General features: G+C 44.1%; 3 protein-coding genes across 7 annotated transcripts in view; 1 reads left to right on the top strand and 2 right to left on the bottom strand.

Moving 5' to 3' along the window:
• Positions 1 to 11,281, bottom strand: part of DYRK4 (dual specificity tyrosine phosphorylation regulated kinase 4) — a 52,593-nt gene extending 41,312 nt beyond the window's left edge. For 2 of the 3 annotated variants that reach the window (XM_081911713.1, XM_081911714.1), the window contains exons 1-4: positions 10,791 to 11,281; positions 6,504 to 6,603; positions 3,684 to 3,768; positions 630 to 721 (exon numbers count right to left, since the gene is read on the bottom strand). In XM_081911713.1, the coding sequence (XP_081767839.1) occupies positions 630 to 721; positions 3,684 to 3,768; positions 6,504 to 6,603; positions 10,791 to 11,077 (564 nt within the window). In that variant the 5' untranslated portion in view covers positions 11,078 to 11,281. The remainder of the gene's footprint in view (positions 1 to 629; positions 722 to 3,683; positions 3,769 to 6,503; positions 6,604 to 10,790) is intronic. The other variant, XM_081911715.1, reaches the window with a different exon arrangement.
• FGF6 (fibroblast growth factor 6) overlaps positions 1 to 26,483 on the top strand; it is a 187,593-nt gene that overhangs the window by 112,066 nt on the left and 49,044 nt on the right. The gene's annotated exons all lie outside the window — the stretch shown is intronic.
• The window catches only part of RAD51AP1 (RAD51 associated protein 1), a 100,954-nt gene continuing 87,371 nt past the window's right edge, over positions 12,901 to 26,483 (bottom strand). Inside the window, exons 2-8 of one of the 3 annotated variants that reach the window (XM_081911891.1) lie at positions 26,331 to 26,351; positions 22,117 to 22,172; positions 19,298 to 19,433; positions 18,863 to 18,972; positions 18,226 to 18,384; positions 16,703 to 16,843; positions 12,901 to 13,568 (exon numbers count right to left, since the gene is read on the bottom strand). In XM_081911891.1, the coding sequence (XP_081768017.1) occupies positions 13,441 to 13,568; positions 16,703 to 16,843; positions 18,226 to 18,384; positions 18,863 to 18,972; positions 19,298 to 19,433; positions 22,117 to 22,172; positions 26,331 to 26,350 (750 nt within the window). In that variant the 5' untranslated portion in view covers position 26,351 and the 3' untranslated portion in view covers positions 12,901 to 13,440. Of the gene's footprint in view, positions 13,569 to 16,702; positions 16,844 to 18,225; positions 18,385 to 18,862; positions 18,973 to 19,297; positions 19,434 to 22,116; positions 22,173 to 26,330; positions 26,420 to 26,483 lie in introns of those variants that run through there. The other 2 variants (XM_081911890.1, XM_081911892.1) reach the window with 2 other exon arrangements.

Raw genomic sequence — 26,483 nt, 5'->3', positions numbered from 1 at the left:
CTGGCGAGCCTGCACCAGCGCAGCACATGGAACGCCGTTTACCTTCCCGCTATAAAGCAGTACCTATTTATCTACTTGCACTTAGGGATGCTTTCGAACTGCTAGGTGGGTAGCTGGGACCGAAAGACAGGAGCTCACCCCGCCACGGAGATTCGAACCGCTGACCATACGATCAACAAGTCCTAGGCACTGTGGTTTTACCCACAGCGCCACCCGCGTCCCCCACCCATGGCTTAGTTCTATGAATAAATAGGTGGCAGGGATACAGACCCCTGAACCCCCAATCTATTCATACACACACCCTCACACGTCACCCCCACCTTTCTGTTCATACAACTGAACACACTACTATTCCATTCACTGGGTGTGATGCGTTTGAAAGGGAAGATATTGTTATGATTATTAATACCATAAATTTTCACTTGATGGGACTCAAAAAGGCTTACAGATAAAAAACTAGAGCCACTAAAAACACAGAGAAATCAATCATTAAAAATCAACATTCACACACAACTTGCCTTGAAATTTGCATTATTTGTAGCTATGAAGACGTGCAACATACAGTTTAGCAAATGAATTGTTCATGTATGCAATGGATCATTATAAATAATTATAAATTGACTGCTTACCAAAGGTAATTGGGCATAAGCTGCTTCACTTGATGCTTGATCTATCTTTGTTTTGCTTCCCGTGTGGCATATGTCTCCCTTAGGAGTCTTCCCTGTTTAGAAAAATATAGGTTAGGAGTATTTCTACACAGGAGGCATATCTAAGTTTTACTGGGCCTGTCACTTAAAGATAAAACTCACTGTGTTCAATTAAACTTACTCCTAGGCAAGTATCCACAGGTTTGCAGACCATTGTAACTGCCAAAGCCTTCCTTAAGCAGGAAGAGTCAAAACTTTGCAATCTTGAGAGATTTTATTCTCCAGATAGTGACCCAGGAGCCAGATGTGTATTGTTGTGAGTTTGGGGGGGGGGGTTCGGGATGCAGGGAGCGAGTTGGCCCAGGAGCTCAGCTGCAAGGCACCTAGATGGCAGGTTATCCCACACAAAGGTAAAAAGGTAAAGGTACCCCTGCCCATACGGGCCAGCATCTGGCGAGCCAGCGCAGCACACGGAACACCGTTTACCTTCCCGCTGGTAAGCGGTCCCTATTTATCTACTTGCACCCGGAGGTGCTTTCGAACTGCTAGGTTGGCAGGCGCTGGGACCGAACGACGGGAGCGCACCCCGCCACGGGGATTCGAACCGCTGACCATGTGATCGGCAAGTCCTAGGCGCTGAGGTTTTACCCACAGCACCACCCTCGTCCCACACTAGGAACTTAGGTAAAGGCAAGCCCTAGGCTCTGTGGTTTAGACCACAGCGCCACCCGCATCCCATACTAGGTGTTAAGTTGTGGGTGAACATATCAGACGACACAGCGATTCTTCAACAGCTTTTGTTTATTCACAGGCCAGAATGGAACTGAACTGAAGGGTTCAGGCAGCCTGCTTATACAGAGCTCCACTACAACGCAACTGTAACACTTTCTGTAACTATCCAATCACTGAACGTCACTTTCAAGCCCTTATTTGCATATGTGGACCTGAGTGAAAACTATCTACAGTATCCCCCTGCTGGCTCAGGGTGAGAACTTCAGTACCTAACACTAGGAACTTAGGTTGGGTTTTTAAAAAATAAATAAATAAAGATAGGAATCTATGCATTATGGTTTACGGTGGGTGGGGCAACTGCAGGTGACCCATGAAAACAACTTAAGGCTGCAATTCTAAATCTTATTAACACAATCTAAGTACACTTACCTGGCAGGCAGTCATACTGAACTCACTGTATTGCACTGCTAGATAAAAGCTGCAGTTGCATGGCAAGACCCCAAACCCGCTCCCGCCTTTGTTGGAATAAAGACACTTGACACCAGTATTTTATAAAAGGTAAAGGTACCCCTGCCCGTACGGGCCAGTCGTGTCCGATTCTGGGGTTGTGCGCCCATCTCACTTAAGAGGCCAGGGGCCAGCGCTGTCCGGAGACACTTCCGGGTCACGTGGCCAGCGTGACAAAGCTGCATCTGGCGAGCCAGCGCAGCACACGGAAACGCCATTTACCTTCCTGCCAGTAAGCGGTCCCTATTTATCTACTTGCACCCGGAGGTGCTTTTGAACTGCTAGGTTGGCAGGCGCTGGGACCGAGCAGCGGGAGCGCACCCCGCCGCAGGGATTCGAACCGCCGACCTTTCGATCGGCAAGTCCTAGGCACTGAGGCTTTTACCCACAGCGCCACCCGCGTTTATGTTAATAGGCTTAAAACCGGCGCAACTGTATTGGTTACAGAATGGCTTAGGCATTGGAACTGACTATATTCTGACTCCTGCCCGCCTGCAGGCGTCTTGGAAGGGTTAACCACCAGTAGGGGGAGTCCTGCTGATGCACATCAACTAGAAACTCCCCCAGGGTCACCACTAGGGGTCATGCCATGGCCCCAGCCCCCGCCTGGACTGCAGACAGGATCACGCCCCCGGATTCCTTTAACGGAATACCCTTGAAATAGGAGGGGTAGGTCATGGCCTTGACCTCCCCTGCCCTCCAATCTAATATTCCAATGCCTAACCGCCACCCGAGCCAAACTGCATGAGCGAGAACCAGAAAAAAGGGGCGAGTTCCCACCCGCGGGCTGCTAAATAGAGCATGCCCCCTGGCCGCCCGGATTGGTCGGTCTGGGGCGTGACGCGGAGAAGACTCCCTATGACGCGGGGGCTAGCCACACCCCGCGCACGGGGTAGGCTCGTGTCCAGCCCCACAGCTCCATTTGCCTGGGAAAGGAAATGGCTTTATCTTCCATTTGGAAGACATCTGAAAGCAGCCCTGTTTAGGGAAGTTTTTAGTGTTTGAAGTTTTATTCTGTTTTTAATGTTCTGTTGGAAGCCGCCCACAGTGGCTAGGGAAACCCAGACAGATGGGCGGGGTAGAAATATATTATTATTATTATTATTATTATTATTATTATTATTATTATTATTTCCTTATGAGGTGGTTTGTCTATCATCTCAGGTGTGAGGTCCATCTGGTAAGTTTTACTTAAAACTTCAAGTAACCATACAGCTCGTTTTGTTTACCCTAACTCCTGCCTGCCCCACTTTCTTGATACTACATAGATGCTGTTATGTACTGAAGTTCTCACCCTGGGCCAGCAGGGGGATACTGTAGATAGTTCAGGTCCACATATGCAAATAAGGGATTGAAAGTGACGTTCAGTGATTGGATAGTTACAGAAAGTTGTTACAGTTACGTTGTACTGGAGCTCTATATAAGCAGGCTGGCTGAACCCTTCAGTTCAGTTCTGTTCTGGCCTGTGAATAAACAAGAGCTGTTTGAAGAATCGCTGTGTCGTCTGATATGTTCACCCACAACTTAACAGATGCCTCATAGACATATGAAGATTAACCAACCAGCTCTTCAATAGGATGCAAATTCTGGCCTCACTCTCACATGCATTGGTCTACTTCCCAGAGATCCAGCTGAATCCTACATGCTGTTTGTTGAGTTCTGTCAAGCGTGCAGTGAGCAGATTCACAGGAACCTTTGCGGTTTTTCTGATGTTTACCTAAACATCAGACAAAAGCTCCTACGGAGGACAACTTTCATTTCAAAATAGAAGAGGCTTACAACCTAAGCTTTGCTTACCACAGGGATTGGGCTGGCCTGATCCAATTCTAATTTTTTCTCCATCTTGCTTTGAGCCGTGAACAACAGCACTCCGTTCCCTTTCCTGTAAGAAAGAACAGGGAGATTTCGTGTTTACTTGAATGCTCTCCAGTGGAAAAGTAACAGATTATCAGGCAAAAGCACTGGTGCAACAGAATTTATTTTGCTAATTAGCACAAGCGGACCCTATTCTAGCTCCAAACAGCCTGAGAGCAACGTGTAGAATCATACGACTGGAAGGGACTTCAAAGGTCCTATAGTCTAGCTCCCCGCCAATGTAAGAAACCCACTGATAGATGGCCATCCAGCCTCTGCTTAAAAGCTTGCAATGTCTTTCTGAGGCAGCCTGTTCTCCTGTCAAACCACTCACACAGCTAGGAAGTTATTTCTAATGTTTAATTGACCTTTCTTCTTGTAGCCTGAACCTGAGAAGTGGTGATTAACTCTTTCCACACACTTTAGGACCTAAGGAAAGAGCTGCGTTACCATAGTACAGTGGTACCTCCGGTTACATATGCTGCAGGTAACCCTGACTCCACTAATCCAGAAATATTACCTCGGATTAAGAACACTTTGCTTCAGGATGAGAACAGAAATCGTGCTCCAGCGGTGCAGCAGCAGCAGGAGGCCCCATTAGCTAAAGTGGTGCTTCAGGTTAAGAACAGTTTCAGGTTAAGAACAGACCTCTGGAACGAATGAAGTTCTTAACGTGAGGTACCACCGTACTAGTCTTGGAAAGGCAGGGAGTCCTTGCCTCATAGCCATGTGATGCTAAGTCTTATGAGATCATAGAATCATAGAATCATAGAGTTGGAAGAGACCACAAGGGCCATCGAGTCCAACCCCCGGCCATGCAGGAAACACCATCAGAGCACTCCTGACATATGGTTGTCAAGCCTCTGCTTAAAGACCTCCAAAGAAGGAGACTCCACCACACTCCTTGGCAGCAAATTCCACTGTCGAACAGCTCTTACTGTCAGGAAGTTCTTCCTAATGTTTAGGTGGAATCTTCTTTCTTGTAGTTTGGATCCATTGCTCCGTGTCCGCTTCTCTTGAGCAGCAGAAAACAACCTTTCTCCCTCCTCTATGTGACATCCTTTTATATATTTGAACATGGCTATCATATCACCCCTTAACCTCCTCTTCTCTAGGCTAAACATGCCCAGCTCCCTTAGCCGGTCCTCATAAGGGATTGTTTCCAGGCCTTTGACCATTTTGGTTGCCCTCCTCTGGACACGTTCCAGTATGTCAGTGTGCTTCTTGAACTGTGGTGCCCAGAACTGGACACAGTACTCCAGGTGAGGTCTGACCAGAGCAGAATACAGTGGCACTATTACTTCCCTTGATCTAGATGCTATACTCCTATTGATGCAGCCCAGAATTGCATTGGCTTTTTTAGCTGCCGCGTCACACTGTTGGCTCATGTCAAGTTTGTGGTCAACCAAGACTCCTAGATCCTTTTCACATGTACTGCTCTCAAGCCAGGTGTCACCCATCTTGTATTTGTGCCTCTCATTTTTTTTTGCCCAAGTGCAATACTTTACATTTCTCCCTGTTAAAATTCATCTTGTTTGTTTTGGCCCAGTTCTCTAGTCTGTCAAGGTCGTTTTGAAGTGTGATCCTGTCCTCTGGGGTGTTAGCCACCCCTCCCAGTTTGGTGTCATCTGCAAATTTGATCAGGATGCCCTTGAGTCCCTCATCCAAGTCGTTGATAAAGATGTTGAATCAGACCGGGCCCAAGACAGAACCCTGTGGCACCCCACTAGTCACTCCAGGATGAAGAGGAACCATTGATGAGCACCCTTTGGGTTCGATGATGCATTCTTTATTCTGTGAGTCAGGGTATTGGGATGCCCTGTCACCTGGAATTTTCCTTAGCACATTTCCAGGCACCCTTGCAGCTCATGAGGCATAGCTGTCAACTTTCAGATTTGAAAATACCGAAATACCAAATAAGATGGATAACAATGTGTAATAGGAAAAGAAGTATGAAATTAGGTTAAAGGTGTGTGAAAGAAAGTAATAGAAGTGAAAAGAAATTGCAATTGAGTAGATTGGAAGTCTAACACAAAGGTGGGGTGAGGGGTGGGAAAAGGAATTATCTGTGGGATTGGGCGTAGGTATGTTTGAACACTTTTAAGGATTGTATGAAATATATGTTTGTATGCTTGTATATTTGTAATACATGTGTATTAATGCTGAATTGTTTTAACAATAAAAACTTTTTAAAATTTAAAAGAAGAAAAAGAAAAAAGAAAATAAGGGATCAGCAGCTTCACCTGTCCCAGAGACAGTCTACAGGATATCTAACAATCCAGGATAGCAGCGGGAAGCAGCGGGAAACGGCGCTGAAATAAGGGAATTTCCCGCAAAAAAGGGGGAAGTTGACAGCTATGTCATGAAGACCAGAAACATATTTTGAAAAAGGAGTAGGCAATTTTGGATAAGGGGTAGGCAACCTAAGGCCCGAGGGCAGGATGCGACCCAATCGCCTTCTAAATCCAGCCCACGGACAGTCCGGGAATCAGTGTGTTTTTACATGAGTAGAATGTGTCCTTTTATTTAAAATGCATCTCTGGGTTATTTGTGGGGCATAGGAATTCGTTGATTTCCCCCCCACCAAAATATAGTCCAGCCCCCCACAAGGTGTGAGGGACAGTGGACCGGCCTCCTGCTGAAAAAGTTTGCTGACCCCTGGTCAAGAGGCTGAGGATCCATAATCCACACTTTTGTTATATATATTGTTATAAATGGGGAAAATAAAAGGTATACAACTGCTGCAACATTAGTTTTGCTGACCTTTTGGTAGGCATTTGTTTTTTCTCCAGGCTTCAGTATAACAGGGAGCGCACTTGATCTGCCTTTTCTTATTTTTTCAGCCTTGGTGACAATCTTCTTCCTAAAGAGTAAACACGGAGAAAATTAATCGTGCAAACATTGTAGGAACAACGTTATTCTAAATTTAGAAATATAAGCGGAAATAATTTGAGGAAATAATTTGTACCATGCATAGAAGAGGTTTTTTTTATTGTAGAAAGGATAATATATATTAAATGTAAAGTAAGATAAGAATCAGTAGCCATGTAGCCAGCTAGGACAATAAAAGTTTAAGTAAAAGGAAAGAATACTGTGCAGGAACAAAGGTTATATAATCTGGGGAATGTCAGGAAATAAGGATGGGGGGGAAGAAAAGGATTAGTTGAACTTGCACATTTTCACTGATGCTTTGTTCTTTTTAGTAAGCAACTTGTTAAATTGCAGGTGAACTTATCAGGCGACACAGCGATTCTTCAAGCAGCTCTTGTTTATTCACAGGCCAGAACAGAACTGAACTGAAGAGTTCAGCCAGCCTGCTTATATAGAGCTCCACTAGAACGCAAAAGTAACCATTTTCTGTAACTATCCAATCACTGAATGTCACTTTCAATCCCTTATTTGCATGTGGACCTGAGTGAAAACTATCTACAGTATCCCCCTGCTGGCCCAGGGTGAGAGCTTCAGTACATAACACAACTGGAAGTGTCCTTCCTATTATCACTGTTAATATTTTAAAATTAAACTTTGCTATCAATGCATGACCAACAATAGTTCAGAGCTCACCAAGAAAACCAGGAAAACGTGGACCATTCTATGATTCAAATGGCCTTTTCCCTTCCTCAATAATGGCCTTTAAATCAGCTTCCTACACACTTTAATTCAGTTTCCCTCATATTTTAGAAGTTCACATTCTCCTTCTCAGGTGAACCCCACCCTCCATCGTGTCCACAACACCCCCAAATATGTTTAAAGGGGGGCTCAGTGCTACTCTTTCCTTGCTTGCTGCCACAATTGAGACTCAAGAGCAGGAAGCGAACAACGCCTTTCTCCACCTGCTGTTGGGACACATCCTTCTTGGTATCTCAGAGACAAATTATATACCGACTGGCAGAATCCGAGACCAGGGAGAAGAGTCGGTGGAAGAAGACTGGAAAAAGTTTAAAGATTATTTACAGAAATACTGTAAAATTAATGAATGTTAGAAAAAATGTGGGAATGAAGTTATATGGCTTTAGTAGAAATGTTATAAGGAATTAAGTATAAATAGATTATTAGAGTATTAAAAGAAAAAATAAGGTTAAGATAATTATAGGATAGAAAACAGAGGAAGATGGAAAGGAATTGCTGAAACAATTAACAGAAGTGGAATACAAAAAGGGAGGTGTGAGGAGGTCGTTGAAATAAGTGAATGAAGGATAGGATGATGAAACTGTATGATGTGTTTTAAACTGTTTTTATTTTGTTGTGTTAGTTTAATGTGTTAGTGTTGTGTGGTGTTTTTGTATTGTATTGTCTATTTTGTTTTGTAGTGTTGGAAAAGTAATAAATATTATTTTTTTAAAAACAGAGACAAATAATATACCCATGGGCACCAAGGAGGGATTAATACCACCATGCCATTGTTGAGGCACCTGTGGTCCTTTCCTTTCATCCTAAGCGTCCGTTCTTGGGAACGCAGGCCTTACCCACGTAAATGTTTCCATTGGAAGCAGGAATAAGAAGTCAGCAGAAGTCAAGAGGAGGTTAAAGGTAAAGGGACCCCTGACCATTAGGTCCAGTCACGGACAACTCTGGGGTTGCGGCGCTCATCTCGCTTTACTGGCCGAGGGAGCCGGTGTACAGCTTCCGGGTCATGTGGCCAGCATGACTAAGCCGCTTCTGGCAAACCAGAGCAGCACACGGATACGCCGTTTACCTTCCCACCGGAGTGGTACCTATTTATCTACTTGCACTTTGATGTGCTTTCGAACTGATAGGTTGGCAGGAGCTGGGACCGAGCAATGGGAGCTCACCCCGTCGCAGGGATTTGAACCGCCGACCTTCTGATCGGCAAGTCCTAGGCTCTGTGGTTTAACCCACAGCGCCACCCACGTCCCTAAGAGGAGGTTAGGAGCAACTAAATTTCAAGACCTCCAGCACGATGCAAGTAACAAGTAAAAATGTAAACAACTTTGCCAGATCATGTACAATCCCGGGACCCAGTACTAGCTGACTGGGGGTGGTACAATGCTTTCAGTGGCAACAATCCAACCATCGGCTTGCTGCTAATGTGCATAGCAGTAGGGAGAGGGGATTTGCAAGGGCAAAATGGTGGCTTTCAACATTCCTCCAGCTGCTGCTTTTCTTCTGCAATCACTCAAAGGACTGCAAGGGGAAAGGAACAGAAATTGGATTTTTAAGCAACTCACTGTCATTTCTCCCCGACAGAACTCGCAGACTCCCTGCACTTCCATGCCACATTTGCATGTTGGCCACAAATGTGCCAGGGTGCAACTGCAACCTGAGAATCTGAGAATCGAAAGCACGTCAAAGTGCAAGTAGATAAATAGGTACCACTCCAGTGGGAAGGTAAACGGCATTTCCGTGCGCTGCTCTGGTTCGCCTGCGGCGGCTTAATCATGCTGGCCACATGACCCGGAAGCTGTACGCTGGCTCCCTTGGCCAATAAAGGAGATAAGTGCCACAACCCCAGAGTCGTCCACGACTAGACCTAACGGTCAGGGGTCCCTTTACATTTTATGGAATTCTGCACTCAGTGGCTAATCTTGATTTCCCTTGCATGATGTGTGAAGCAACCCCCAGTGCAACTCTGTAAGTATATGTTTACAGGTAGATAGCTGTGTTGGTCTGCCATAGTCGAAACAAAATAAAAAAATTCCTTCCAGTAGTATCTTAGAGACCAACTAAGTTTGTTATTGGTATGAGCTCTTGTGTGCATGCACACTTCTTTAGTATATGTTAGGGGTACTGTTCATACAACTGGCCGTGTTGAGCATTTAGCGAGTCTTGTGGAGAATGCACACATCCTCAGCCAATATAGGCCTTGGAGAATGGACATAGCTGCATTTTGTACGTTCTCCAAGAAATAATGTGATTCCGCCTCCTCTATCTATACTTCAGAAGTGTGCACTCTGCAACACCTGGGTTGCTTCTGGCCCACTGCCTAATCTTACATGGCACAAAAGAGCAGAAAGAGGGAATGGGGTCCAAGGAAAAGGATTCCGCCCTGTGGAACGCCCTCCCATTAGATGTCAAAGAGATAAACAACTACCTGACATTCAGAAGACATCTTAAGGTAGCTCTGTTCAGGGAAGTTTTTAATATTTAACGCTGTACTGTTTTTAATACTTGATTGGGAGCCGCCCAAAGTGGCTGGGGAAACTCAGCCAGATGGGCGGGGTATAAATAAAATAATAATAATAATAATAATAATAATAATAATAATAATAATAATAATAATAATAATAATAATTCTGGCCCCCTCCTTGAAGTCCAGTTTCCTTTTCAGCACTTTCAGCTGTTCCCCAGTCAGCTGAGCAACACAAGGGACATCACAGGGAGCTGAAAGCTTTACAGTGGTACCTCGGGTTACATACGCTTCAGGTTACAGACGCTTCAGGTTACAGACTCCGCTAATCCAGAAATAGTACCTCAGGTTAAGAACTTTGTTTCAGGATGAGAACAGAAATCATGCTCCGGCGGCATAGGGGCAGAAGGCCCCATTAGCTAAAGTGGTGCTTCAGGTTAAGAACAGTTTCAGGTTAAGAATGGACCTCTGGAACGAATTAAGTTTTTAACCAGAGGTACCACTGTATACCTTCCCTCTCATAAGCCTTATGGAAATTGCCACCCATGCTTTTAAGCCTGGCACCAATTGTCACAGGAATCACATGGGAGGAATGAGTTAAACTGCTGATGAAAGGTAACTCAGCAGGGAAAAGACGACTGTGAATGTGAAGGACTTCTGGTCTCAACCTACCAATCTGGGAAGCCCTCCTGAAGCGATTTTGCATGCCTCTGCCTTACCCTGACCAGTTTGAAATATTCTCAGTTCCACTAAAATGTTGGGGGGAGTCTATTACTGTGTGTGTTACCATTGCTCATAATAGGACGTTAACGAATGAATCTATAGAGTTTTGCCCATTTTAAAATTCCTGTTCTGGAACGAAAGTTTGTGAAAGCCGCACAAAATGGATGGTTTAGGAGAAAGTATGCCATCGTTTCCCTGCCCCAGCCAGTAACCTAGAAGCAATGAATGAATTTTCCTACCTCGACAGAACTGGCTGAGATGTTATGAGCTGAGGAACTAAGGCATTCATCTTGTTTTCCGAACATTCCTCCATTGACCTTAACACAGAGAGAAAAGTCTTCCATGAGATTTCCAACGAATCACCAGTTTCCACACTGGGAGCCCCAGAGAGACTCAGGTTGCATGGAGTAGGGCAAGCAACGGTTCTCGGGGCGCCAGTTCTGTCTTGATAGTCGCCTGTCTCCAACTTGTACTCAGCAGTTCGTTGCTTGTTTTGCTCAATGAGTGAAAGCTTTTTCTGTGGCATTCCCACTATGCTCAAGAGCTCATCCCAAGAATGGCAAACGAGGCACCAGAATGCCAGCTACCAAGTGAACTTGGCACGTACACAAATCAAAGTAGTGGCATCCTAATGTAACCTTTCGGTTTTGCCAATTTTTCTTTCCCCCCACCCCCAGTATTTATAGCTTCCAGAGAGAACAGTGGGATATAGAGGGTACATGACAGACCAGTAGAATTTTACAGTGTCTGTGATGTAACAGTGTCACGCATGTAAGGTTGGAATTCCTGAAGATACGGCGATCGAGCTTCACGAAACTGCCCAGGTGTTATCAACATTAGATATACAGCAGGGCAGTGGGCAGTGAGAGGGCCTTTTCAGTACTAGCACACCTGAGCAGCCTTCCTGGGCCTGGCATCATCTTGGTGTCTCTGGGTGCCAAGTGAAGATATTTTTGTTCATTAATAACAATAATAATACCGTATTTTTTGCTCTATAAGACTCACCTTTTCCATCCTAAAAAGGGGAAATGTGTGTGCATCTTATGGAGCGAATGCAGGCTGTGCAGCTATCCCAGAAGCCAGAACAGCAAGAGGGATTGCTGCTTTCACTGCGCAGCGATCCCTCTTGGTGTTCTGGCTTCTGAGATTCAGAATATTTTTTTTCTTGTTTTCCTCCTCCAAAAACTTATTATTTATACCCCGCCCATCTGGCTGAGTCTCCCCAGCCACTCTGGGCGGCTTCCAATCAAGTGTTAAAAACAATACAGCATCAAATATTAAAAACTTCCCTAAACAGGACTGCCTTCAGATGTCTTTTAAAGAGAAGCTAGCTGCTTATTTCCTTCACATCTGAAGGGAGGGCGTTCCACAGGGCAGGCGTCACTACCGAGAAGGCCCTCTGTCTGGTTCCCTGTAACCTCACTTCTCGCAATGAGGGAACCGCCAGAAGGCCCTTGGCGCTGGATCTCAATGTCTGGGCTGAACGATGGGGGTGGAGAAGCTCCTTCAGGTATACAGGACCGAGGCCGAGATACTGGGAGCCAATGCAGTTCTCTCAGGACTGGCGTTATGTTGTCCCGGTGGCCACTCCCAGTCACCAGTCTGGCTGCCGCATTCTGGATTAATTGCAGTTTCCGGGTCACCTTCAAAGGTAGCCCCACGTAGAACGCATTGCAGTAGTCCAAGCGGGGGATAACTAGAGCATGCACCACTCTGGCAAGACAGTCCGCAGGCAGGTAGGGTCTCAGCCTGCGTACCAGGTGGAGCTGGTAGAAAGCTGCCCTGGACACAGAATTAACCTGCGCCTCCATGGACAGTTGTGAGCCCAAAATGACTCCCAGGCTGCTCACCTGGTCCTTCAGGGGCACAGTTACCCCGTTCAGGACCAGGGAGTTCACCTAGACCTTTAAATAATTTAGGTCACCTAATGTTCCGTTTCAAATTTTATATGGCTCCCCGGCTCCTTAATGGCTTTGTGTTTTACCCTGTGTTTCAATTGTTTTTTACTTTTTTGATTGCATGCCACACAGAGAACTTTATGTTATGACAGAGGTGAGGCTGTTTCAGCCAAGCTGCACTCACTCTTCCTTCACAGGCCAAGGCAGGGCTTGACAACAAATAGCATACAATGTGGGAATGAACAATTGCGGTGATCCAGCACACATGGCAACTGTGATCAAAGATCAGCTGGAAGAAGCTGGGGGAACTGGCTTCTGTTAAGTGCTTGATGTTGTGATCCTTGGCCAGTAGGAATTTTCTCCAGCTCAAACTGAAACTGAACCAGTTTCGTGCATTTTGTTTCGTGTATTTTGCTCAAGGAAGACTTAAAATGGCTAACACAAACAGCTCTTTGCTCTTTATACAGATATTTTATTTCACTTAAAAGGGACAGAGATACATTATATACATTTACCAATAAAATCCACACATCAAACATCAGAAAATAACAGCATAAATTTCTGAAAATATGTTTTCTATCAAAAGGATGATAGAAACTTCGATATTGCTTTTAGCAAAATATCCAAGTTACAAGTGAACTTCATGATGATTCAAAATGCAGCATCTAAAAACTGGAAACAAGCCTGGATCACAATTGACTTCTAAGAAGTATTAAGCCAGCCAATGATCTGAAGATTTCAGTGTGCGGGTGTGTGTGTGTGTGTGTGTGTGTGTGTGTGTGTCACAACAACACTGGAGTTTAAGTGCTGTCAATACCTCACACTTTACACTTTTTGAAGATGAAATCTTTTTCTAAAACACATCAACTTTATCTCATTCAGAATGATAAATATATATTGCCTGAAACAAAATCTGCAATTTAAAAAAATTCTACAGCACACCCAAAGTATTTAATTTCAATTTGCGACCCTCTGAAGACATCACAGGCACTCAGGTACTGGCAAAACTCGGGTGCAGTGATTTCACTCTTGCCAACCTAGAGAGGCCAAGCCTGAGACCTTGCGTGGGCGATTTCCCATGGGTTCTTCCCAGCTGTGTGGCACTGCTTCCAGATGTAGCTGAAAAGATTGTTGGAGAGGTACATTAAGAAAAATAAGTAGACTAGAATATTGTATTCATGTTTCACTGCCTGCATAACAGTGAACTCTCAGTGTTGTACATGCAACTTTGTGCAAGACACAAGCTCATTTCTGGCACATACTCTTCCTCAAGCTCATTTTATCTCTTTAGAGGCTTCAGAAGAAAATATTTAGAGAGGAGTTCAACAGCGTGTTTTGCAAATTGTTCCGTCATTCCAAGCTTTTCAGCTTGCACAACAGAACCATTTCCCCTTTCCTACCTGAGCACTGTTTGGGGGGTTTTCCAGACCTCATCAGAGCCAATTTTGGGGGTGAAGGAAGAGATGGAGGAAATGTTGAGCAAGCTCCCACTAGTGCATCTTCTTAATTAAATCCAGCCCTTAACTATACAAATGCAAGAGGGCGGTAAACTTTAAAGGACTCGTTGCGTAACAACAAGTCCTCCTCAAATATATCCAGTCTCCTATTAAGTGGCAACCTCACTTAAAAAGTCTGAGTCTCAAAACGGTGGGAGACGAGGGAAGTATGTGGGGTAACCCATGGTTCAAGTAATCTACAAGATGCAAGAAACCCCAGTGAAAGAAACAGTGGACAAACTGAACCAAGTAGCATTAAATACCACATAATGCACAATTTCTAGTACATAGAGGGGTATTTCTGTTGTTGTTAGATCATCTCCAGTTTGTGCCAATGTTTCCATTTTGTCTCTGAGATTCCAGCTTGTCTATTAGTAGCTGTCACGGTGAAATGGGGACCTCATTTATTCTGGGATATGGAACTCTTCAGCATCCTAAAGCCAACCTCCTCTCCATCCCAGGGCAAGTCCTTGGCAATACAGTGGTACCTCTGGTTGTGGAAGTGATCCGTTCTGGAGCTCCGCTCGGATCCTGAGGTTTCCACAACCGGAGGGACTGCTTCTGCGCATGTGTGAGTGGCAAAACCCGGAAAAATACTTCTGGGTTTGCCGCGTACATATCCGGAAGGATATGTAACCGGAGGTGAACGTAAGTAGAGGTACCACTGGAATGAGTCCTGTGTCCTATTACAACCTCCCACTTAGCACTAAATACCTCTATCGTGCCTCTTTTTGAAAAATAGCCTTGGCATCTCCCTTTTCATTTCCACAGAAAACCTCTTTCAGCAGACACCCTGGCTTTTGTCTTCTAATACTATATTTCATCCTTGACTTAAGTGTGCTTTTTTGGAGAATGGTCGTCCTGGAACCCATATTGTTCTCTCTTGAAGCTTCCAGTAGAATGCTCATGCTGAACCTCAACCCCTGCAGTTCTGCTCAGTGAAACTTCTACTAATATCTGGAAAGGCTTGATATTTTTTCTGGGGGTTTTTGTGTGTGCACGTTTTCCAAAAGCAGTCCAGCAGAAACCCCAGCCTGGTGCCCATTCTTGCACCGCTGCATCCCATCAGCCTGCCAAATGAAATCTCTGGCATGGCATGGGAAGGCAAATTCTCCCTGCCATTGGCACCTGCCATTGGCCACAAGAATCCATCTTCCCCTTCCTCCCTCCATGTGTCTCAGCAAACTCTAGAGCAGGGGTGGCCAACTCCCAAGAGACTGCAATCTACTGAAGGCCCGTTTGGGGTGCAGGGCAAAAATAGAGCTTTTTTTAGGGGAGCCAAACTTGTTGAGCTTCTTTGGGGGGAGCCAGTGATCTACCACAGACGTCCAGTGATCTACTGGTAGATCACGATCTACCTGTTGGACGGGCCTGCTCTAGAGCAAGTAAACTCTTGTTTTGGCTTGTGCCTCCTGTCTGATCTTGAAGGTCACTCTCTTCCATTCTTCTCTTCCTTGCTTAGGAGAGAGCATGTGCCACAATGCAGCTGCGCAGCTTCAGCTCACGACTGCTCTTTCTCCCTGCCCTTGTGGGTAACCTGACTACGCTCTTTGTGTCTCTGAATGCCTTTTAATAAACCCGCTCTTCTGGGTCAATGACCCAAAGTCTCAGTTCCATTTTCCTTCCAAGAAACTTTAGGATGACAATTCAAGCAAAGACTCAAATGTTTTTGAGGGCGGGGGCAGGCAGGTGAGGAGGACTCCCTGGTCTTGAATGGGGTAACTGTGCCCCTGAAGGACCAGGTGCGCAGCCTGGGAGTCATTTTGGACTCACAGCTGTCCATGGAGGCGCAGGTCAATTCTGTGTCCAAGGCAGCTGTTTACCAGCTCCATCTGGTACGCAGGCTGAGACCCTCCCTCCCTGTAGACTGTCACATCAGAGTGGTGCATGCTCTGGTTATCTCCCGCTTGGACTACTGCAATACGCTCTACGTGGGGCTACCTTTGAAGGTGACTCGGAAACTACAATTCATCCAGAATGCGGCAGCTAGACTGGTGACTGGGAGCGGCCGCCGAGACCATATAACACCAGTCCTGAAAGACCTACATTGGCTCCCAGTACATTTCCGAGCACAATTCAAAGTGTTGGTGCTGACCTTTAAAGCCCTAAATGGCCTTGGTCCAGTATACCTAAAGGAGCGTCTCCACCTCCATCGTTCTGCCCGGACACTGAGGTCCAGCTCCGAGGGCCTTCTGGTGGTTCCCTCGCTGTGAGAAGCCAAGTTACAGTAAACCAGGCAGAGGGCCTTCTCTGTGGTGGCACCCGCCCTGTGGAATGCCCTCCCATCAGAGGTCAAAGAAATAAGCAACTATCCGACTTTTAGAAGACATCTGAAGGTAACCTTGTTTAGGGAAGTTTTTAATGTTTGATGTTTTATTGTGTTTTTAATATTCTGTTGGGAGCCTCCCAGAATGGCTGGGGAAATCCAGCCAAATGAGCGAGGTATAAATAATAAATTGTTGTTGTTGTTGTTGTTGTTGTTGTTGTGTTACTCACACCACACTCCTTTTAATGTAGCAAATTGTCCTAGGCCAGCAGCCCGTCTTCTGGCAAAAATAGAGCCAGAGGCTACTGAGGAAAAAGGTTAACCTGAGAGACCAGATTAATATATTTTTCATTATCCATGGTTCCTAAGGGGCTTTACCTGAACATGGAAAATAGGTGGAGTTATATTTTTATCCTGGTTTTCAGACAATGATTTTGCATAGATATAGGTATCCTAAGCAACCATATAAACAGTGCATGCATTGAATATACCTGGTGACGTGCAGTTAGGCTTCTTGGCCAAAGAAGGGCTAGATGCTGTTAAAGGCTGTCCAATCTGTTCTAGAGAACTTGACAAATTCTGCAAAGCTGGTTCAGATTTGGCTGGAAGTAGTCCCATGGTCCCATCACCTCCTGGCAAATAGACGGGGAAGAAATGAAGGCAGTGAGAGATTTTACTTTCTTGGGCTCCATGATCACTGCAGATGGTGACAGCAGCCACGAAAATTAAAAGACGCCTGCTTCTTGGGAGAAAAGCAATGACAAACCTAGACAGCATCTTAAAAAGTAGAGACATCACCTTGCCAACAAAGGTCTGTATAGTTAAAGCTATGGTTTTCCCAGTAGTGATGTATGGAAGTGAGAGCTGGACCATAAAGAAGGCTGATCGCCAAAGAATTGATGCTTTTGAATTCTGGTGCTGGAGGAGACTCTTGAGAGTCCCATGGACTGCAAGAAGATCAAACCTATCCATTCTTAAGAAAATCAGCCCTGAGTGCTCACTAGAAGGACAGATCCTGAAGCTGAGGATCCAATACTTTGGCCACCTCATGAGAAGAGAAGACTCCCTGGAAAAGACCCTGATGGAGGAAAGATGGAGGGCACAAGGAGAAGGGGATGACAGAGGACGAGATGGTTGGATAGTGTTCTCGAAGCTACCTGCATGAGTTTGACCAAACTGCGGGAGGCAGTGGGAAACAGAAGTGCCTGGCGTGCTCTGGTCCATGGAGTTACAAAGAGTCAGACACGACTAAACAACAACAAAGTCCCATGGTTAAAAAATAAGAAAAAATAACTTTGGGAAATCATTTTTAATGGATGGATGATACAGAACAGAGGCTATATTTAAGAAATATGGAAGTCACCTCTAAATAGCAAATTAATTTGATAGCTACTGGGGGAAAACAAGAACATTCCTTTGACATATACTTCAATGGAACAGTTAACAAAAAGTTTGTCCTAATAAGTTGCTAAAAAAAGGGTAAAGGACTGCTGACAGTTAAGTCCAGTCGCAAACGACTCTGGGGTTGCGGTGCTCATCTTGCTTTACTGGCCATGGAAGCCGACGTTTGACCACAGTCAGTTTTTCTGGGTCATGTGGCCAGCATGACTAAGCCGCTTCTGGCGGAACGGAACACCGAAACCAGAGCTGCATACAGAAACGCCATTTACCTTCCTGCTGGAGTGGTACCTATTTACCTACTTGTACTTCTTGGCATGCTTTCTAACTGCTAGGTGGGCAGGAGCAGGGACCAAGCAACGGGAGCACACTGAAAATAAGGTGTTTAAATTGCGCACTTGCACACCTCTAACTTTCTCAGGATTGCACTTCAGTATGGAAACATGGGCCTGGGAAGTTGATTTCATAAAACACTCCTGTGAAAAGGCCTGGAGCGCAAGTTTCACTTAGCTTTAAAATAAGTGCTATTTTATGCAGACCACACACGCCTCTGAAAACCAGATGCAAGAAAGCTTGGCACCAAAATGGCACCAAGGAAAGAATCAAATGTGCTTACCTATCGAATCCCTCTCTGATTTGGAATCCTTCTTTTCTTTCTTTTTGCTTTCATAATTTCGCTCCCTTCCTTCTTTTCTATTTCCTGTAGCTTTCTTCTTCACAACGAATTCAACATCATCATCTTCACCGAAGCTGGAATCACCTTCAGATTCTTCAGCTGAGACCAGAAATGGGAAACAGTCAGGTACAAAGTAATGGCATAAGGTTTAGTAGTAATAGGCTAGGAAAATTAACTATCTTTCTACTACATTATTAAAAAAGAAGTCACACTGTGGGAACTTTACTCCTGTGTAAGCAGACTGTGGCTGTACAGTGCAATCAGAAATGAGCACTTTTGAACCTTCACCTTATTCCCAGATACAGTCTCTCCTTTTTAAATTTATCAAAATAATTAACTGAACTTTGAAGGTATTTCACTCTAGTTTTTGTGGCTGAATTTCAGAACTTTTACATTTTGTGATTTTCATCAACATTAATATTTCTCAAACAGCTTATTGGTTAAAAGAGAATTATGAATGTCTTTTATTTCCGGTCCTAAATACATGTGGGACTGCAGCCCAAAATGTCAACACCACTTTAAGAGCAGCAAAAAGCACAAGACAGAAATGTTTCTATTGAGAGTCTTCAAGAATCACCTTGTTTCTGTGAATCTTGTACTTTATGGTCCCTTCCAGGTGGTTCATCCATTGATAACGCTAAGGCGACTTCCAAATCTCTCTGGTAAAGTCTGTGATCCAAGGGAAGTCTGAAGCAATTTGAAAAAGTTATGGAAAACACATTATCAATATGTAAGTTTATTAACCTCAGTGCCAACACAAATTAAAAAAGGAACAAAGAAACTATTTGAAACCAACTTTAAATCCTGCTTTTAGATTTTATAACCTCCATAATGGTTGAGATCAGTTCCAATAAACTGATCTTAGGTAGATAAGGGGAATTCGCTCCACTCCAAGGGAATGAACTACCTGTTTCTTAACCACATGAGCTACCTGTTTCTTAACCACAGCTAGGAAAAAACCAGTGTTCTATCGCAAACACGTAAGTAAATTTAAAATGAATGGATTTCTTACCTTTTGTTTGGTGAACTCTTTTGGATCTGAATCTCCTGTTTGCGGGGCTTTTGCTCAATCTTTTTCTTTGTCAACTCAGAGCATGTCCTCTTTAATTTTTTGCTTGAAGGTGCCGTTATATTTGCAAAATCTTCATCTGTTTAGCAGAAGCACATTAGACGCACTGTAACAGTGCAAGTTCTTCCAGTTGTTTAAAATTCCCCCATTATAACAATATGTTCAAAGCATGTACTGTAAGATATTCTAGAGCTTTAGATCTTCTGCAGTAATCCAGGATGATTTAAAACAAAATACAGTGGTACTTTGGTTCTCAAATGCCTTGGTATTCAAACAACTCGGAACCCAAACACTGCGAACACGGAAGTGTTCCGCTTTGTGAACTTTTCCCGGAAGCTGAACATGCTCTGTTTTGAATGCCACACTTCTGTTTTGACTGTTACACTGAGGTCTGTCTGTTTTTGCTATTTATTTTGCGTTTTTGTGGCTTTTTTGTTTTGTTTTTTGTGACTGTGTGGAACCTAGTTCAGCTACTGATTGATTGGCTGTGTGACTGCAGTACATTGTTTATTCCTTTCATTTTATGGATCAATGGTCTCGTTAGATAGTAAAATTCATGTTAAATTGCTGTTTTAGGGGTTGCTTTAAAAGTCTGGAACGAATTAATACATTTTGCATTACTTTCAATGGGAAAGCGTGCCTTGGTTTTGGAACGCTTTGGTTTTGGAACAGACTTCCGGAACGGATTAAGTTTGAGAACCAAGGTACCACTGTACAGGGAGATATTGGCACAGTAACAGCAGAGCAGTACAAGGGAAAGGAAATGGGGACTTCATCTCTCTGCTTAACACTGCCTCCTCCCGAGTGGCACCCACTGCAAGGTGTGAACGAAGGACGCTGAAATGGGGTGTGTTTGCCTCCTTACTTTGCCACTGTCCCTGTTTCTCCTTGCAACATGTCAGCTGAGATGAGGGAACGAGGAGGTTTGCTACATCCAGAGTTAAGAATGCTATCTCTTCAACACCCCAAAGACAGGGAGCCAGGCAATAGATTATGCTTATTTCATATGAAGCAGCCTAGTTGTGTCTGTTCAGAACTTTGTTAGGAAGGATTCTTCAATGAAAGCTGGAGGGTATTAAAATCAGATTTACTGGGAAGGAGACATCGGCCAGCTTTCTCCTTTTTCTATTTATTTTTGGTGATCTATCTCATGTACCCAGCCAGTCTTTCAAGCCCGTCCAGCTTTCATTACCCAGGACACGGTATGTATCTTCTGTAACTAAAAACTGAAAACTAGTATGTTGTAAACTAAAATGCAATATAACTACTATGTGACACTGGGTAAGGATATCCAGACAGTAAAAAGGTAAAGGGACCTCTGACCATTAGGTCCAGTCGTGGCTGACTCTGGGGTTGCGGCGCTCATCTCGCTTTATTGGCCGAGGGAGCCGGCGTACAGCTTCCGGGTCATGTGGCCAGCATGACTAAGCCGCTTTTGGCGAACCAGAGCAGCGCACAGAAATGCCGTTTACCTTCCCACCGGAGCGGTACCTATTTATCTACTTGCACTTTGACTTGCTTTCGAACTGCTAGGTTAGCAGGAGCTGGGACCGAGCAATGGGAGCTCACCCCATCGCAGGGATTTGAACTGCTAACCTTCTGATCGGCAAGTCCTAGGCTCTGTGGTTTAACCCACAGCGCCACCCACATCCCTTATCCAGACCGTAGAGCTGGGCAATATTTTGATACAGTGGTACCTTGGGTTACAAACGCTTCAGGTTACAGATTCCGCTAACCCAGAAATATTACCTCGAGTCAAGAACTTTGCTTCAGGATGAGAACAGAAATCGTGCGGCAGCGGCAGTGGGAGGCCCCATTAGCTAAAGTGGTACCTCAGGCTAAGAACAGTTTCAGGTTAAGAACAGACCTCCAGAACGAATTAAGTTCTCAACCCAAGGTACCACTGTACTTTGCTAGAAACAGGTATGAAGTCCTGATTGCAAAGATGGTAGCCTTCTTCCCTTCCTCTTGGTCATTCCTCCCTCCCTCCACAGCCCAGCTGCTTTTTCAGATGTTATTTCGGTCATTGTGATATATCACTATATTGTGATGGTTAGCTGGTGATATATCACGATGCTGAAAACCAGATATCGCCCAAAATTTGAAGTGCAGTGTCACCAATATACCAATGATATTCAACTCTTATTTCTCTTTTCATCGGATTCATGTTCATCTGTCAGAAGTCCTAAACAGAAGTCCAAGATTATTAATGGACTTGATGAAGGCTAATAAACTGAAACTCTATCCAAGTAAGACAAGTAGTGCTGGCGAGTGGGTCATCCAAATTTTAATATTGGATGGCAGTGTACATGGGCTCCCCTTGAAAACCGTTCAGAAGATTGTTTAGAAGTACAAAATACTGCAGCTATGATATTAATTGGGAGCAGATGTACAGAGTGTACCTTGCCAGACTTAAAACAATAGCACTGGCTTGTAGTATGTGCTCATATTTAAATGTACAACAGGTTCGGGAAAAGCTGCTATAAACCTTTGTAGAACCAGTGCAAGCAAAGCTTAAAAACAATGTTTTTTTTTTCTAGTTGCACTCATATAAAACAGTTTTAGCAAGCTTCCATGTTACTTTCCCACTGAATCTGCCCCCTTTTGGCATGAAGGAACCACGAATGACTTAATAATAATAATAATATTTTTTTTATTTATACCCCGCCCTCCCTAGCCAGGGCCGGGCTCAGAGCGGCTTACAAGCAATAATAAAAACAAGATGAATGATTACAACTTAAAAACAAAAATAAAATACTTACCATCATCATCTTCATCCACACTACCAAACTGAGAATAATCAACTGCTTTCTTATTCCTAGAAGAATAAAACATGCAAAAGCATAAGAGGGGTCATTTTTATGTCTGCCCATGGAACCATTATGCATATGTAAGCAGTTGTTGTATTTGAATCAAAACATTCATATTTAATTGCCACTGCTTTATACAATGATGATTCTGGGAAACATGTAAAAGTAAAATTAATTTAGGAACCGTACACTTGACTCTTCTTAAGATACTGTAGCAGCCACACAATGCCCAATTATATATACATTACACACACATATATACGTATATGAAGCAATTATTCACTTTATTTTTTTCTAATTATTTTGCTGTAGTAGCTTCTGAATTATGGTGCTGGAGGAGACTCTTGAGAGTCCCATGGACTGCAAGAAGATCAAACCTCTCCATACTGAAGGAAATCAACCCTGAGTGCTCACTGGAAGGACAGATTGTGAAGCTGAGGCTCCAGTACTTTGGCCACCTCATGAGAAGAGAAGACTCCCTGGAGAAGACCCTGATGTTGGGAAAGATGGAGGGCACAAGGAGAAGGGGACAACAGAGGACGAGATGGTTGGATAGTGTTTTCGAGGCTACCAGCATGAGTTTGACCAAACTGCGGGAGGCAGTAGAGGACAGAGGTGCCTGGCGTTCTCTGGTCCATGGGGTCACGAAGAGTCGGACACGACTAAACGACTAAACAACAACAAAGTAGCTTCTGTATAGTTTGATTTTTTCTCACTAATATTTCTTTCAACAAGAGCATCAGAATTAGTCTTAATGAAATAAATTCAGGGGCAGACAGCTATATAAGAAAGTGCAATCTATGAATAAAAATGTAAAATAAACTACAGTGGTGCCCCGCAAGACGAACGCCTCGCAAGACGAAAAACCCGCTAGACGAAAGGGTTTTCCGTTTTGGAGGCGCTTCGCAAGACGAATTTCCCTATGGGCTTGCTTCGCAAGAAGAAAGCCCATAGGGAAATCTCCGGGGACCTCTTTAAATGCTAGCGGTGGGGAGCAAAGCCTTCCCCCCCCCCTCCGGCCTTCAGAAGAGGTCCAGGAAGGCCGGCAGGGGCCAAAAGGCTTTGCTCCCCACCGCTAGCATTTTAAAAGCAGTCCGGGATAGCAGGGAAGCACTTCCCGCTATCCCGGATGGCTTTTGAAGGCAGGCGGGGGGGGGGGAGCAAAGACTTTTGCCCCCCGCCCGCCTTCAGAAGAGGTCCAGGACCTCTTCTGAAGGCGGGGGGGGGGGGGCAAAAGTCTTTGTCCCCCCTGCCTGCCTTCCCGGGGGTTTTTAAATCGCCCCGGGACTGTCCCAGGGCGATTTAAAAACCCCCGGACCGCTTTTGAAGGCAGGCGGGGGGGGGGGAGCAAAGACTTTTGCCCCCCGCCGGCCTTCAGAAGAGGTCCAGGACCTCTTCTGAAGGCAGGCGGGCGGCAAAAGTCTTTGTCCCCCCTGCCTGCCTTCCTGGGGGCTTTTAAATCGCCCCGGACAGCAGAAAAGTCTCCGCTATCCCGGGAAGGCAGGCGGGGGGGGGGGGAAGCAAAGACTTTTGCCCCCCGCCAGCCTTCAGAAGAGGTCGGGGGACAGACTGTCCCCGGACCTGGTCTGAAGGCGGTTTCCATAGGAACGCATTAATTGATTTTTAATGCATTCCTATGGGAAACCGTGCTTCGCAAGACGAAAAACTCGCAAGACGAAAAGACTTGTGGAACGAATTAATTTCGTCTTGCGAGGCACCACTGTAATACATTTTGTATTTTCTGTCTCTGAATCCTAGACTGCTAAAAGAAAAATATGGATAAAAATGCATGTTTCCCTTTACATATCTTCAGGCGCCAGGCAAAAGCATTCAATCAGTCCATGGCCTGGCTGTAAAAAAACAACTAACAGCCTTATTTTAAGCGTGTCTGTGGGAGGGAAGATATTGGCTTTTTGTTTCTTTGTAATGAATTTTGCGTTCTCCCTTGGGTTTTTTGTGATCTTCAGGGGATGGGTGGTATACAAATTCAAGGAACAAACAACATTCCCACGTGTCAAAAAAGACTATTTATGTATGCCACTACTGTGTGTGTTCATTAGCCCCAAAATGGAAAATGAGCGAGGTCCCAACCAAAGAGTGGCAACTTAAGTTGACAGAATACGAACAGTTTGCAGGCTTAACATATAGAATAAGAGAACAAGAAGAAGATACATTTAGAGAAGACTGGAAAACGTTTGTTGAATATATGGGGAGTAACTGTGTACAGCTGAAAACACTGGCAGCATTGAGATAAATTCAACAGTGTAAATACCGTATTTTTTGCTCTATAAGACACACCAGACCACAAGACGCACCTAGTTTTTGGAGGAGGAAAACAAGAAGAAAAAAAAAATTCTGAATCTCAGAAGCCAGAACAGCAAGAGGGATCGCTGTGCAGTGAAAGCAGCAATCCCTCTTGCTGCTCTGGCTTCTGGGATAGCTGCGCAGCCTGCATTCTCTCCATAAGAGGCACACACATTTCTCCTTACTTTTTAGGAGGGAAAAAGTGAGTCTTATAGAGCAAAAAATACGGTAAGTTGTGATGGATGTAATAATGGAATGCTGAATGGTATTCTTTCTGTAAAATATGCAGGGGTTTGTGATATGTAAAATGAACCATGGAAAGAGAAGAAGGGAAGTCACTGATATCTTAAGGATGGGGAAATGAGTACTTAAAATTGTAAAACAGAAAATTTAATACTTTAATAAAAAATTGTACATAAACAAACAAACAGCAGAATTCTAACTGCAAAAGGTTGGAAGGAAGAGGATATCCCATCTAAGTCAGACTAGCAAAATCAATAAAAGAGTATACCGAGCTGGCGAGATTATCAGCAAGGCTAAAGAGACGTTACAGATGAAAAAATGTTCAGAGAGTGAGATATATAGAGAGTCTATGTAAAAGAACACTGTCAAAAGATCAATCCGTTGGCAGGTTTTGACTGAGCTTCAGTGTGCAAATAGGATAATTGTATAAAATAAAATTTATAGTAAGTCAAATAATATGGAGAAAGTAAAGTTTAAGCGGGTATTTAAGGAACGCAAGAGGAAGATCGGAGGGCTTGACAAATTTAATCACAAATGGATGTACAAAACAAGAATGAGTTAAAGAATGAATGTTTATTTTTTTTAATTTCTCATTTTGCCTGTAATATCTATTGTACACTCCTGTTATAAAGTTTTCAACCAATAAAGCACTCAAAAGCAAAAGGGGGGAAAAGAGAGATAAATTCAACAGTGTAAATAAGTTATGATGAATGTAATAATGGAATACTGAATGGTTTAGTTTAATGAACCACGGAAAGAGAAGAAGCGAAGTCACGGGTGGGAAAATGAGTACTTTAAATTGCAAAAAAGAAAATGGATGTACAAAGCAAGAATGAGTTAAAGAATGAACAACCGTTTATTTTCTTTAATTTCTTACTTTGCCTATAATATCTATTGTACACTCCTGTTATTTCAACCAATAAAGAACTCAAAAGCAAAAGGGGGAGGGGAAAAAAGAGATTAAATTCAACAGTGTAAATAAGTTATGATGGATGTGATAATGGAATACTGAATGGTGTTGTTTCTGTAAAATATGCAGGGCTTTGTGATATGTAAAATGAACCAAGGGAAGAGAAGAAGGGAAGTCACGGATGGGAAAATGAGTACTTTAAATTGCAAAAAAGAAAATGGATGTACAAAGCAAGAATGAGTTAAAGAATGAACAACCGTTTATTTTCTTTAATTTCTCATTTTGCCTGTAATATCTATTGTACACTCCTGTTATAAAGTTTTCAAACAGTAAAGCACTCAAAAGCAAAAGGGGAGGGAAAAAAAGAGATTAAATTCAACAGTGTAAATAAGATATGATGGATGTAATAATGGAATACTGAATGGTGTTTTTTCTGTAAAATATGCAGGCTTTGTGATATGTAAAATGAACCATGGAAAGAGAAGAAGCGAAGTCACGGATATCTTAAGGATGGAGAAAGAAGTACTTTAAATTGTAAAAAAAGGAAATTTAATAATTTAATTAAAAATTTAATTAATTAAAAAATTAATTAAAAAAATAATTTCGAAAAATGATACACAAACAAACGACAACAGCAGCAGCCCAGGGGCCTCCGCCCGCCCCCTCCCCGCACAACGCCCGCAAGCGGGAGGCTCCTGCCCCGGCTCACCTCCGCGACGGCCGCGCCATCTCGGAGGCTCCGCTTCGGCCCTCGGCCGTTCGGAATCCGCGCGCGGAGAAGAGGCCGGAAGTGACGCCGACGGGAGGCCGGAAGTGACGGCAGGCAGCCCGCCCCACCCGCGCCCTCCCTCGCTCGCTCTCT

The sequence above is a fragment of the Podarcis melisellensis genome (genome assembly GCF_964234715.1).
Source record: "Podarcis melisellensis genome assembly, chromosome: 5".
Classification (NCBI taxonomy): domain Eukaryota; kingdom Metazoa; phylum Chordata; class Lepidosauria; order Squamata; family Lacertidae; genus Podarcis; species Podarcis melisellensis.
Note: the sequence above shows the minus strand (reverse complement) of the source record. Positions and strands in the feature narration are given on the sequence as shown.